Genomic DNA, 12,994 nt, shown 5'->3' with positions numbered 1-12,994 from the left:
TGTACATAAAAGGCTTATTCTACACTGAGTGCAGGGTTAGTGTTCACAGCCCATGTCATCAGTATCATAATTAATCCATTACAATCATCCTCTATTAATCAGTGTTTTCCTTCTAACGTCTCCAGGAGAGGAAATGTAGTAGTCTAAATGCAAATCTTTGCCAAACTTTCAGTCAATTCAAAACCTTTAAAGCTTTGCTGTCAATAGGAATGTGTGCCTGCTATCCCTACTTCTGCTCCTCCTGACCCAGGACGCAGTCTCCACAGCTGATGATCCATGAGGTACTGGATTCTTGATCCCATGGCTCTGTGTGTTCTGAGACATCTGGGGACTTCAGCACTGTTTTGGGGGCTTTGGGTCCCACCTCTTCATAGCATTGCTGAGATGAGATCTGTGGGTTCATCCTCATTCTTGAGTGTACGGTGCATTTTTCCTAGAACCAACACACGCCACCGTGGCAGCACTGCTTTGACCACGTGCTGGGACAGCGTGTGCTTGTCAGTTCTTGAGTTTAAATTTTCTGTTCTAATTTCTAAAATGGGGTATATTGACAGATACACCCCATGTAAACAAAAGCTCTGTGGGGTTTTCAGCAACTTCTAAGAGCATAAATATTCCTGAAGCAGCTAATCTTCCTCCCAACAAGTGAGAAGCAAGCCGGTAAGCCCTGGGTGCCTGTCGCGGCAAAGCTCTGCAGCCCAGGCTGCTCACCGAGGAGCAAGGAGAAAATCTTAAAAACCTACTTCCATGCCGTCTTTCACAGAATCTCAGAAATGAACGTTTTAATATCTAAAGAGGGGTGATTTTGCTAAATAATTTTTTTATTTTTTTCCTTTTTCAGTTTTATCGGGTAGAATTATTACAGTTCAATTTCACATACACATATTGCATGTAAATACATGTATAGAGCATACTGCATTTTTTAGTTTACATATATGTACTAATTATTCTTTCTAAGAACAGATTAGAGCTTTAGATTTTTAAAATTACAGTTACCAGAGGAATAAGGACATCTACAAAAGAATAATAAACAGAATATTGTAATCCTATCACAAAGGACAGTCAGATGTACTTACACATATTCAAGAAATCAAAATAATATTTAGTTCATTTGTGGTCTTATTATTATTGCTATTAATTTAGATTCCCCATAAATGAAGTCATATGGAATTTTTCTTTCTCTTTCCACCACACTTCACTTAGAATGACAGTCTTCAGGTCCATCCATATTGCTGCAAATGGCATCTTTTATGTCTGAGTAGTATTCCATTGTATAAATGTATCACCTCGTCTTTATACAGTCATGTGCTGATGGACATTTGTGTTGTTTCCATGTTCCTTGTTCTATGTTCCTTCTGGCAACAATTACTGATTTTAAATATTTTCCAGCTTAAAATCCTTCCTGAAAGAGATGTGGTAACTGGAATCAAAAACAGTTACAGCACAGGGTTGTGTGTGATGGGCCCTGGGGGCTTGGTAGGAAGGTTGGCAGAAAAGATTTCAGATTCTGATCAAATGATTCCTCCTCTTGTAGCCCTGCTGACCGCCTCTCTCACGGCCTGCCCTACAAGTCTGACCAGTCCCTTCTGTGAATCCTACTGTATTGTGCACAAATTTTGTCCAATTGGTGTCATCCAGTAGGGACCTTAAGTGAGGCACCCAAGCTCCTGTGTTGGTTTCTTCCATCAGCCCTTAACTTCCTTGGGAGCCAGGACTGTCTCATTGCCCCAAGGATCCCTAATTCCTAGTGAGATGCCTGATACAGCTGGTACTTAACGAGCACATAAGTCAAATGGAAAAACCTGATCAAAGAAAAGGCCCTCATTTCTCAGACATGCCTACTTGAGTACATAGGGTAAAATGACATGTCTTCTTGGATTTGCTGTCAAATACTTCAACAAAGGACAAATAAAAGAACAAAGGTCTGAATAAAGGAAATATGAAAAAGTTTGTGAATTCCTTAATCTGGGTGATTGGCTTATTGTACTATACTTACTGATGTATACTTAAGTTAGTTTATAATTTTACTGTCATTAGCTGAATAGCAATTTAAATACGTATTAATTTAAATCCTTAGAACTGACCAAACTTACCCCACACAAAATACTTAATATCCTAGTAATTTCTCTTAAAAATCTTTTCCCACAAAGACAGGAAAAAAGGGAAAGGCAGATCCGTGCAGTTTTTCCACGTTGTAAAAAGACCAATGGCCGACACATATGAAAAGATTGTAAAAAAGATAAAAAGGCTGAAATCAATGTCCAGAAAACCTAGCTAAGAATCCTAAATGGCCCAACATAACTAACCTCAGCACTGCCGCATCAAGAATGGGACAAATAGCAACTAGTGGATTTTTTTTTAATAAATAAATAATGATCCAGTTCCTACCACAGGCAATTATGATAAGACTGGGTATAAGTTCTAACACCAAATAGCGTACAAATCATTATTATTACTTGATTCAAACTGCTTCTTCTATAAAATTTGAATCTTTTTATTCTTAACACAGATTTGTGGCCTATGACCTAGTGATAAAATTTTCAACTGGCTTGTATTAAAAAAGTTCACCATAGTGAAATTTTATTACATCAACTCTTCCTTTTTGGGAAACCCATGTGCCTTGTCACTCTCTTTCATAAGATTTCCTGTGGAAAATTCAATCCTTCATTCAGGAAAAGGCTGAGCAATATATCTCATGGAAAACCTTCATAAACTGCAACACAAGAAAATGAAAATGACATTGAGCAGCCCGTGAAGCCGGCAGAAACACACAGCGAACGGCTGTGTTCCCGCCTCGAATTTCTGTAAGCAGCAGTGAAATTGTGCATTTCAAGAAATAGACATAAACTCTTTTCAGGACCTGAGCACAAAATTTCCCTTTCAGGGTTTAGTGGGCTTCGATTTAATTCTATGAGAAATGTTTAAAACAACAGAACAACAGCTGAGATAGGGTTTAAAGTAACTTTTATGTCTTAGTGAAAATAAAGCCAACTGATAGTTATCATTTTTACTTTATTTGATCTCACTCTCTTACTTTACCTCCCCAACCTCCTCCACAAAATGATGGTGAACATCCCCTCCTGGGTCAGAAGGCTAAGTAGAAAGTACCAATCACATCGAGGTGTGCTTTGTTGTTTTATTTTTCAAGACAAGCAAGTTTCATTCATGTGATTTAATAATTAAGATCAGAAACAAAGTCTACTCAATAAATGGTAGACAACACAAGTCATCATAGCTGCTTATCAGGTTTGGCCCCACGTTACACACTTTTACATGGACATGTGCAATGTGCTGTCTTAGGAAACTGTGAGTGGGGTCAGGGCCTCTGCTCTCACAGGGCACACAGCCTGGTGGGGGAGGCGGTGTTCAATCATTGCCTTTTTTTTTAATGTAAGTACAAATTATGGGAAATGCTATTTAAAAAGAACAAAATGAGTCAATGAAAGTGAAAAATACCAGGACAGTATTTAGGCTGAAGGAAGACAGGGAATCTCTTTGAAGAGTTGACACTCCACTGAGAACCAAAGGACAACTCCAGTACTGCAGGTGAAGGGCAGGGACACACTGATAAAGGGCTGATATACAGAATATACCAAAATTTCTTTAAACTCAACAAGAAGGATGAATAACCTGATTAAAATATGAGCAAAATGCCTGAACACAGACCTCATCAAAGAAGAAATCTAGATGCCAAAGAAGTCTATGGAAACATGCTCCACAGCATCTGTCATCAAGGGGATGCAGACTGAAACAGCGAGGTACCACTGCACACCTTTCAGAACTGCCAAAACGCAGAACACTGACAGCACCGAATGCTGGTGAGGATGTGGAGCATCAGGTATTCTCATGCATAGTTGTTGGGAATGTAAAATGGCCCAAATACTTAGGAAGACCGTCTGGCAAATTTTTACAAAACTAGATATTCTCCTACCATATGATCTGGCAACTGTGCTCCTTGGTGTTTACTCGACGAAATGGAAACTTGTGTCCACATACAAATCTGCATACAGATGTTAATAGCAGCTTTATTCATAATCACCAGAACTCAGAAACAACTATGCTGTTCTTCAGTAGGTGAATGGATAAATAAACTGTGGTCCAGCCAGAGAATGGACCATTATTTGGTGCTAAAATGAAATGAGTTATCAAGGCATGGAAAGACATGGAAGAACCTTAAATGCATATTACTAAGGGAAAGAAGCCAATCTGGGAAGGTTGTGCAACTGTCTGATTCCAACTGTATGGTGTTCTGGGAAAGGGAAAACCACAGAGACTAAAAGATCAGTGGCTGTCAGAGGCTAGAGGGGAAGGAGCAATGAATGAGGTGCAGCACGGAGCATTTTTAGGGTCACTAAGACAGACTACTCTGTATGATGCTGTGACGGTGGATACATGTCATTTTACATCTTTCCAAACCCACAGAGTGCACACCACCAAGTGTAAATCCTAGTGCCAATTATGGGCTCTGGGTGATGATGACGTGTCAGTGCAGGTTCACCCATTGTCGCAAATGCACGCTCTGGTGCAGGTGTCAATAGTGAGGAGGCTGTGGGGACAAACTGCTGTTCATACACCCAATCCAGCCCCAGCCACCGCTGTTAATAAAGCTCTGTGGGTGTGTGGACTGTCCGGCTGCTCTGGCGTCTGAACAGCAGAGCTGAGCAGCTGCACCAGAAATCAGGAGGTTTCCAGACCCTGAAATATTTACTCCCAAGCTCTTGACAGAAAAAAGTCTGCTGAGCCCTGTTCTAAACGAATCACAATTCACACTGATGAGACAGGACAGCAGGGCCCAAACTAGGCATGGTTAATTGGACTAAAGCGATGTTTTAGTTCCAACACCTTTCCTGAAGTCCTGTAGATCCAGTGACAGACTGTAGCCAGGAAGCGTCTGCAGAAGGAGTCGGTAGCAACTCTTCCCGCCAGGCTCCATGATGCCGGGGGCCGCGCGCTGCACGGGGGCCACCCGCTTTAAGAAGGCGGACTTGCGGTGGCAGCCGATCAACTCATAGAGCTCGGAGAGGATGCTGCACTGCTGAATTCTCTCCTCGGAACGCTGAAGCACAGGGAGAAAAGCAACAAGCATCTGAACGAAACATGTAAGTGGAAAAAGACCCTTAAAAACTTTTCCCTTAAAACAGAGACCCAATGACACAGGAAGGAAGAGGAAGGCTGACTTCGTGCACTGATGGGACCGGATGCAGAAATGCAGGGAAACAGCGCTGTTCAGACGGGCCCCATCTTTCCGCGTTCCACCTGTCCTTTTACTAGAAAGGCCCGTATTCCCTGAAATAGAGGAATCTGCTACCTAAACATGGGACACAGAGAAGGGAAAGAGGAAAAGGAAGGGAAAGTAAAGGAACAACAGTTCATCTAGGCCCTAGTATTTGGGCGGGACTTTCACCAAACACACAACCTCTCAAAGCACAGAGCACACAGTGAGAGGCTGACAGTGTGACTGCGACTTCTGCTCCTTAAACACCAGCTACCTGCCAGCACACGCTGCGCCCCTTACTGAATCATTACAATCATTTCAGAAACTATTACTACCCCGGCTCACAGGCAAGGAAATCTGAAACTCGGGGAGGAATTATTATCATCCTGGACAAAGTCCCACAGCCCAGAAGTGTCAGAGCATCCGGCAGACCATGGACTAAAATGCTCCTCATCACCACGGGCCCTGAGCCTCAGGCTGAGGCCACGTCAGGTCTGCACGGACCCAGAGCGAGTCTGTGTGACCGGGAATGCTCCGATTCGAAGTGCCAGGCCAAGACCCTCAGGAACATATATAATGAAACCAAATCCCCAAACTCATTTCCAACCCACTGCCCTGTCCGTGAGGACTGCTCGGCACATCTGGCTTATCACCTGTGCACAGGCTGAGCAAGGGGCCCAGACAGTGATGTGACATTCCAGTGGAAGTGGCTCGGGGACCGCTTCATCACAGGACAGACTCTCCCGGCTTCCAACATTAACTCTCCATTCCATTTCCAATGGAAAGTAAGTTTAGACTTGTTTTCCTCTCCAGAATCAAAGAGAGTGGTAACATCAGCGGGAAACTCAAGACTGAGGAAGAGTCTCCTGGCCATTTGGAAGGATAGGCCGGGGAGGGAACCGAGACAGCGATCAGAAAGACCCGTGTTCCAGTCGAAAGTCTGCACGTCACTCTCTTTTACAGTTTCCTTTTTAATACAGGTGATAAAATCTAATTATGATTGTTGGGAAAACTAAATGAAATAACGTATGCCACTAGCATAGGTGTAAAATCCTCCATGAGTGTCCCAGAAATGGACGTGACCATGGTTAGATACTTTCTGCCAAGTCTTGGTTGCTAAGCTCACGTCAGCCAGCCAGAGATGTGCCAGAGAATGCCTCACCATCCAGCAGCCTTCTCCAACATTGAAACTCACAACGTCCGAAGAACATGCAGTGGTGGATGCTTTGGGGCACTCTGGAGGTAGCACTCCAGTGATGACTTTAAAAAGCTGAGGAGAATTTAGGGGACCGTACAGTTCAAATACAGAAAACTCATTCCATGTCTACAAATATTCATCTCTAGCCATGATGATTCAGAGAGGAAATACATATTCAAACGTACATCATTTTCCCACATAAGTGCGTCAAAACAATTTGGAAAGAATGTCACTTTCTTCTCTAGATCACACAGCGGGGATTACAAGGTTTGTACTGACAGCACTACTTGTAAATCATCTGCAAACCTAACTAGGTCCACTATCAGTCATCATCATTCGAAGGGAAGGATGGAAAAGAACAAAGCCAAGCTAATACGCTCCAGTCTTTTGTTTGGTTACGATGTCACAGAGGAGACGGACAGCTCAACAAGGAACCACTCTGCCGTGATCACGGAGCCGGGGAGCGGGATTGGCGGCAAGATGTATGACGCAGCCGCAGCTGCGACCGCGCTTCTAGGCAGGTATTCAAATGCGCCTCGACAAGGTGTCAAACGCTTGTGCCCACGTCCTCATCACCTGACATGTATTAACGAGAAATGGAAGCCTATAAACGGCCAATACCCTAGGTGGGTACACCGTCCAAAGAGCAAAGTCATAGTTTGACAACTGGCCATCCGGTTCCCTGGGATTCATTCTGGGAGAACCTTAAAAACCACTCCTCTGTCCTCAAGAAGTGCTGCCTACTTGTCCTATCTTTGGCTCAGGGATGGAGCACGTTCACGTGGACTTTAATGTCTGCACAGATTTGACTGTCTTTCTCCAGGTTCACTTGTCCATTCTGAAGAGGCCTGAGTTAAGTCCAAATTCCATAAGATCAATTCCCTCCAGTGACAACTCAACGAGTCTGCAATTACAAACCAACTGAACAGGACTGTCCTTAGCTAAAAATGTCACCCACCCTTCACTGTTTTCTTAATCTCCTCTCCTGGCTAATTGCAACAGACTAACACCACCCTCCACCAAGTTCCCCAACTATGTCAAATAGAAAGTAAGGTCCATAAAAGAGGAGACAACTCCATAGTCACCTCTGAATTCTTAGCATATGTTAATGTCAATAAGTAGAACTATGATTATGGCTTCTTTCCTTTAAAACCTTTCTGGTTATTTAAATGAGACCATGGAAGGGAGGAGTTTGGGTTCAGTATCTTGATCCAGTAGACTCTGGAGACATTTTTCGGAATGGCTGCCCACTGATTCATTCAAAACACAACTTCTCTTTCCGGGAGGAGCTGTGATTTTCTGCCAGGAGCTTGTTGTCACTCTCATGCCAGAACAGATTTAAACTAAATTCATACATTGGATATATTATTTTTCCCCGCTTCCAAAAAAATTAACTTTCCTTACTTCCTTGCCTTGAGGAATGCTTTTTTAATTTTCATTCTAATTCACCCTTTTATAAAGAAGGATTCTCAGGATGTGCTTGGCCTTACATAAGAACAGCCATCCAACTCCCAGTGTGAGAGGCCTGGGGCTTATCTCCTGACCTCCTGTCAAGGCAACTGAAACTCAGTTCAGGAGCCAACTGGCCCCCCATGGCTTCTAAGGCTCGCGTATCTACCAGAATCCCTGCTTTCTGTTTGACTTGGCTTCTGAGGATTTCCCCTCACTTTCTTCACAATTAGCTGTGCAGCTTGAAAGATGAGGAAGGAAGGTCTTATTTCTTAATCAGCATTTTAAGGAACTTATATAATGAAGGTTTTCAAGAGTTTCTAGAACCCTCCATTGCGGAGACAGAAAACACACTAGATATATTCTAAATCTAGCTATCATGTGCATTTTTTATTTGCTTTTGTTTTCTTAACTGCTAACAGACATTTTTGAATTAAAAAATAAAATAAGGCCCCAAATAGGATAGAACATTGAAGAGGAAACAAAATTAAAGGGCAAAGACAGAAAAATGATAAGTACTCTACAAAGTTAATAGAAAACATACACTATGGATCAGATCAGCAATTCTCTGTAACAACTAATTGAAACCTGACTATGAGGTAAAATGTCTCTCCTGTCAGGAGACGGCCAACAGAAAGCAGAATTAAATCAACAAACTAAAATTCTAAGTCTGGCGAAGTAGAGAAGTCTACCAGCTAAATGTGTTTTCTTCTGGAAGAGAGGGAGACTCATAAGATCTTTTCTGTGGAGCCTGAGCCCAGGTGAGGACGGTGAAGTGAGCTCTGTAAGTACCCAATTAGCAAAGTGAGTGATGAATAAAGAGACGTGAGCTTTGATGACAGAGATGATACAACTATTCACTTGTCCTGTAAGTATGTCTTCACGTTCAATGATCAATACCTCGGCGTCCTCAGGGATTGAGATTATAGGAAAATGCACAGCCCGGGCCTAGACCTCCTCTGTGATTGTGGCACTGCACTTAGATGTTCCAAGAGCACCTCCAACTCCACCTGCAAAGAGCTGACTTCATGGTGCTCCTCCCATAGCCGTCCTGCCCAGGGCCCCTTGTTGGGGTCAAGGTCTGTCTGCCTCTCCCAGCTCAGTCCCATCACTCACAGATGTGACTGGACCCCTCCTTCAGGGCCCAATTTCCTCAGTCAACGAGTCACACCACCCACACCTCACCTACCAGGTTCTCACTGGCACTCCCTCAGCACTGACTCTGTGATGGGGACCACACTGCACACTATGAACACGTTATCTCACTGGATCTCCACAGCAGTCCTGGGAAGTCGGTATATCACTGCTTCAATTAATAAGATAAATTGTTTCACTTCCTTGAGTGTGTCATCCAAAGTGACACGGCTACTGAGACACAAACATGGGACTGAAAATCACTTGAAAATTGAACACTGCTACACCTCAAAAACACCCTACTCTGACTTATCACATCACCTCCTGCCGAGCCTTCTAAATGTTTCTAAGCATTCTACAAGACAAAAGTGATCTACGAGAGCACCCTTCTCCCCTACTTAAAATCTGACAATGACGTTCCACTTCCCTTAGGAGAAAGCCCCACCGGGCCTGAGCAAAGCCCAATGGCCCGGTATCCGCGTTCCCTGCGTGGCCGCGCCGCCTCACCCACCACACAGCGCTACACGTGCCGTGTCCAGGACAGGGATGCTGACTCCCTACAACCCGGGGATCGTCTCAATCGAACAATGATCACCCTCTTCAGTGGTCACCCTATTCATTGCTGACTCTCGGAAAAATATTTTCTCAGGGTGAATCAATATCTTTTTCCTTACAAATTCCCATCATTGATAATGAGCTCCCCCCAAAAGAGAGAAGACCCAATCCTCAGTCTCCTTATCTGCAATGTATGAATAACAAGGAAATATGAGAGGTTTTAAGGAAAATAATATTGATATGAAGCTGAGGGACAATTCCCAACATACAGTAAGCACTCAATATGTGCTTAGTTAATATTAATAAAATAGATTCCATTCCAGCAACCTTAAATCAATGTTTTATGGCTTTGTCCAAAAGACTACTGACAAACTATTGGACGAACCCCATTGAGCAGATCAGCCCAAGCGTACTGGGATAGGTAAGCCTTGACTCCAGTTACAGCTGCAGCCAACCAGCACTATGGGGCAGGGGCAGTTTGCTCAAACTCTTACATGTTGTTTGAGCATTTAGTTGTAGTTATTGAATAAAGACAGGTATTATATAGTCAAAGCTCCTGAAACATAAATCTTCAAAGATTGATTCAAATTAGGTTTCAAGTACAACACTCTCACTAGAAATTATTTGAAAATTATAGTCTTAGCTCCTCTGCACATCAAAAGGTCATGTTCTTAATGTATCTGACTATATACACTGAGAGGATTGTTTAAAAGAAATTAAGATGAAGCCATAATGAATAAGCTTTCATTATAATCTGCACAAAGCCCCACCCAAGGGTCTCACTTCTCACTTCCACATAGGTGTTCAGGTAGCTTAACCTGGGTCTTGGTTTCTTATGACACGGGGGTGGGAAGAATTGTGGATAGATTTATGTAGCAAATATAAATCTAGGGTATTTGCTGTGTAGGAATCCTAGAAATAAATAAATTGATATATAGTCCCACCCTTAGGAAGCTCAGCCTTTCAAATTACAACAGCATTAAAAATGAAATGAGAGATACATTTAACAAAATTTTACAAGATTTGCACATTGAACATTTTGAAGTATCACCAAAAAAAATTAAAAGATCTACATATATGGAAGGCATCCCATGTTCATGGAATGGTAGACAATATTGTTAAAAATGTTAAGACTCCCGAAAGTGATCTACAAATTTAATGGAGTCCCTATCAAAATTCCAGCTGACTTCTTTGCAAAAATTGAAAAACTGATGCCAAAATTCATATGGAAGTGCAAGGGGCCCAGGTCAGCCAAAACAATCTTGAAAAAGAAGAGCAAATTTGGAGGACTCACTCAAAGGTTACTACAAATCTATAGTACTCAAGTCATTAAGGTACTGGCATAAGTTTGAATGCAAAAATCTATGAGACACAATAAAAAATCCAGGGGGGAAACTTACATATACAGTCATTTTTCCAGAAATGTGCCAACAACACTCCATTGAAAGAATAGTCTATTCAACAAATGGTGCAGAGACACCTGGGTATCTGAAGGCAAAAGAATGATTCTGGAATCTGGACCCCCGTATTTTATATAACAAATAAAATATTAATTCAAAATGGATCACAGACAGAAATGTAAAAACTAAATGTATAAATTTTCTAAAAGAAGACATAGTTTAAATCTTTGTGGTCCTAGGATAGGCTATGGCTTCCTAGATACAATACCAAGAGCACAAGTGAAAAACAAGAAAGATAAAATGGACTTCATCAAAATTAAAACCATTTGTTACAAAGGACATCATCAAGAAAGTGAAATGAAAGGGGAAGGTGGTAGCTCAAGTGATAGAGTGCGTGCTTAGCAAGAAAAATAAAATGAATAAATCTAATTACCTCCCCTAGAAAGAAATTGTTTTAATGTTTAAAAAAAGTAAAGTGAAACGACAATCTGCTGAATAGGAGAAAAATTTTGCAAAGCATATATCTAATAAGAGACTAGTAACCAGGATATAAAACAAATGCTTACAACTGACCAATACAAAGAAAATCGACCCAATTTTTAAATATGTCAAGTATTTAAATAGATACACAATTGGCCAATAAGCATATGAAAAGATGCTCAGCATCACTTGCGAAATCAAAATCAAAATGATATCTGATTTTACACTCACTAGGATGGTTATAATCAAAACATGGACAATAACAAGTGTCGGTCAGGAGGCAGAGAAATGGGAACCCTCAATATGCAGCCGTTGGAAAGGAGCAATGGTGCAGCTTCTTTGGAAAAGCCTGGTGTTTCCTCAAAAGGTTAGAAATATATGGCTCAGCAATTCCACTCCTACATATAGAGTCATCCCTCAGTATCCTCAGGGGGTTCGTTTCAGGAACCCCCCACCCTGGATACCATAATCCAAGGATGTTCGAGTCCCTTTACAACCAGCCATCTGGATCCATGAAGTGGAAACTACAGATATGGCGGGCCAACTGTACAGCCAACAGAATGAAAACATATTCTCACAAAAACTTGCACATCAATATTCATGGCAGTATCATTCAGAGTAGCCAAAGGTTACAAACAATATCCATCCATCAATGAATGGATAAACAAAATTACCAAGAATAGGCCTACAAATTTTTGGTCATTGAATCTTTGACAAAGGAGGTGAGAACATACAATGGAGTAAAGACAGCCTCTTCAGCAAATGATGTAGGGAATACTGGACAGCTGCATGTAAATGAATGAAGTTAGACTACTCCCTCACAGCATACACAAAAATGAATTCAAAATGGCTTAAAGACTTAAACATGTAGTCAAGACACTATAAACCTCTTAGAAGAAAACATAGGCAAAACATCTGACATACATCTCAACAATGTTTTCCTAGAGCAGTCTACTCAAGCAATAGAAATACAAGCAAAAATATACAAGTGGGATTTAATTAAACTTGCAAGCTTTAGCACAGAAAAGGGAACAATAAGCAAAACAAAAAGACAATCTATGGAATGGTAGAAAATTTTTGCAATAAATGAGACTGACAAGGGCTTAATTCCCAGAATATGTAAACAGCTTTTACACTTCATAAGAAAGAAAAACAAACAATTCAATCCAAAAATGGTCAGAAGTCCTAAAGAAACCTTTCTCCAATGAAGACATACAATTGACCAATAGGCACATGAAAAAATGCTCAATATCATTATCAGAGAAATGCAAATCAAAACTGCAATCAAGTATCAACTCTCACCAGTCAGAATAGCCATCATTCAGAAGTTCACAGACAGTAAATGCTGGAGAGGCTGCGGGGAATTTGGAACCCTCCTACACTGTGGTGGTAATGAAGTTTGTTGGAGCCATTGTGGAAAACAGTATAGAGGTTCCTCAAAAGACTAAAAATTGACCTCTCATATGACCCAGCAATCCCACTCCTGGGCGTATATCCAGAAGGATCCATAATTCGAAAAGACACCTACACCCCAACATTCAGAGCAGCACTATTTACAATAGC

General features: G+C 41.6%; 1 protein-coding gene across 2 annotated transcripts in view; it reads right to left on the bottom strand.

Annotated features, from left to right (window-relative positions):
• Positions 1-803: 803 nt before the first annotated feature.
• LOC135320998 (trafficking protein particle complex subunit 9-like) overlaps positions 804-12,994 on the bottom strand; it is a 115,198-nt gene continuing 103,007 nt past the window's right edge. For both annotated transcript variants that reach the window (XM_064484261.1, XM_064484262.1), the window contains one exon: positions 804-5,056. In XM_064484261.1, coding sequence (XP_064340331.1) covers positions 4,817-5,056 — 240 coding nt within the window. In that variant the 3' untranslated portion in view covers positions 804-4,816. The remainder of the gene's footprint in view (positions 5,057-12,994) is intronic.

The sequence above is a fragment of the Camelus dromedarius genome, unplaced genomic scaffold, assembly GCF_036321535.1.
Source record: "Camelus dromedarius isolate mCamDro1 unplaced genomic scaffold, mCamDro1.pat HAP1_SCAFFOLD_200, whole genome shotgun sequence".
In the NCBI taxonomy this organism is placed as follows: domain Eukaryota; kingdom Metazoa; phylum Chordata; class Mammalia; order Artiodactyla; family Camelidae; genus Camelus; species Camelus dromedarius.
Note: the sequence above shows the minus strand (reverse complement) of the source record. Positions and strands in the feature narration are given on the sequence as shown.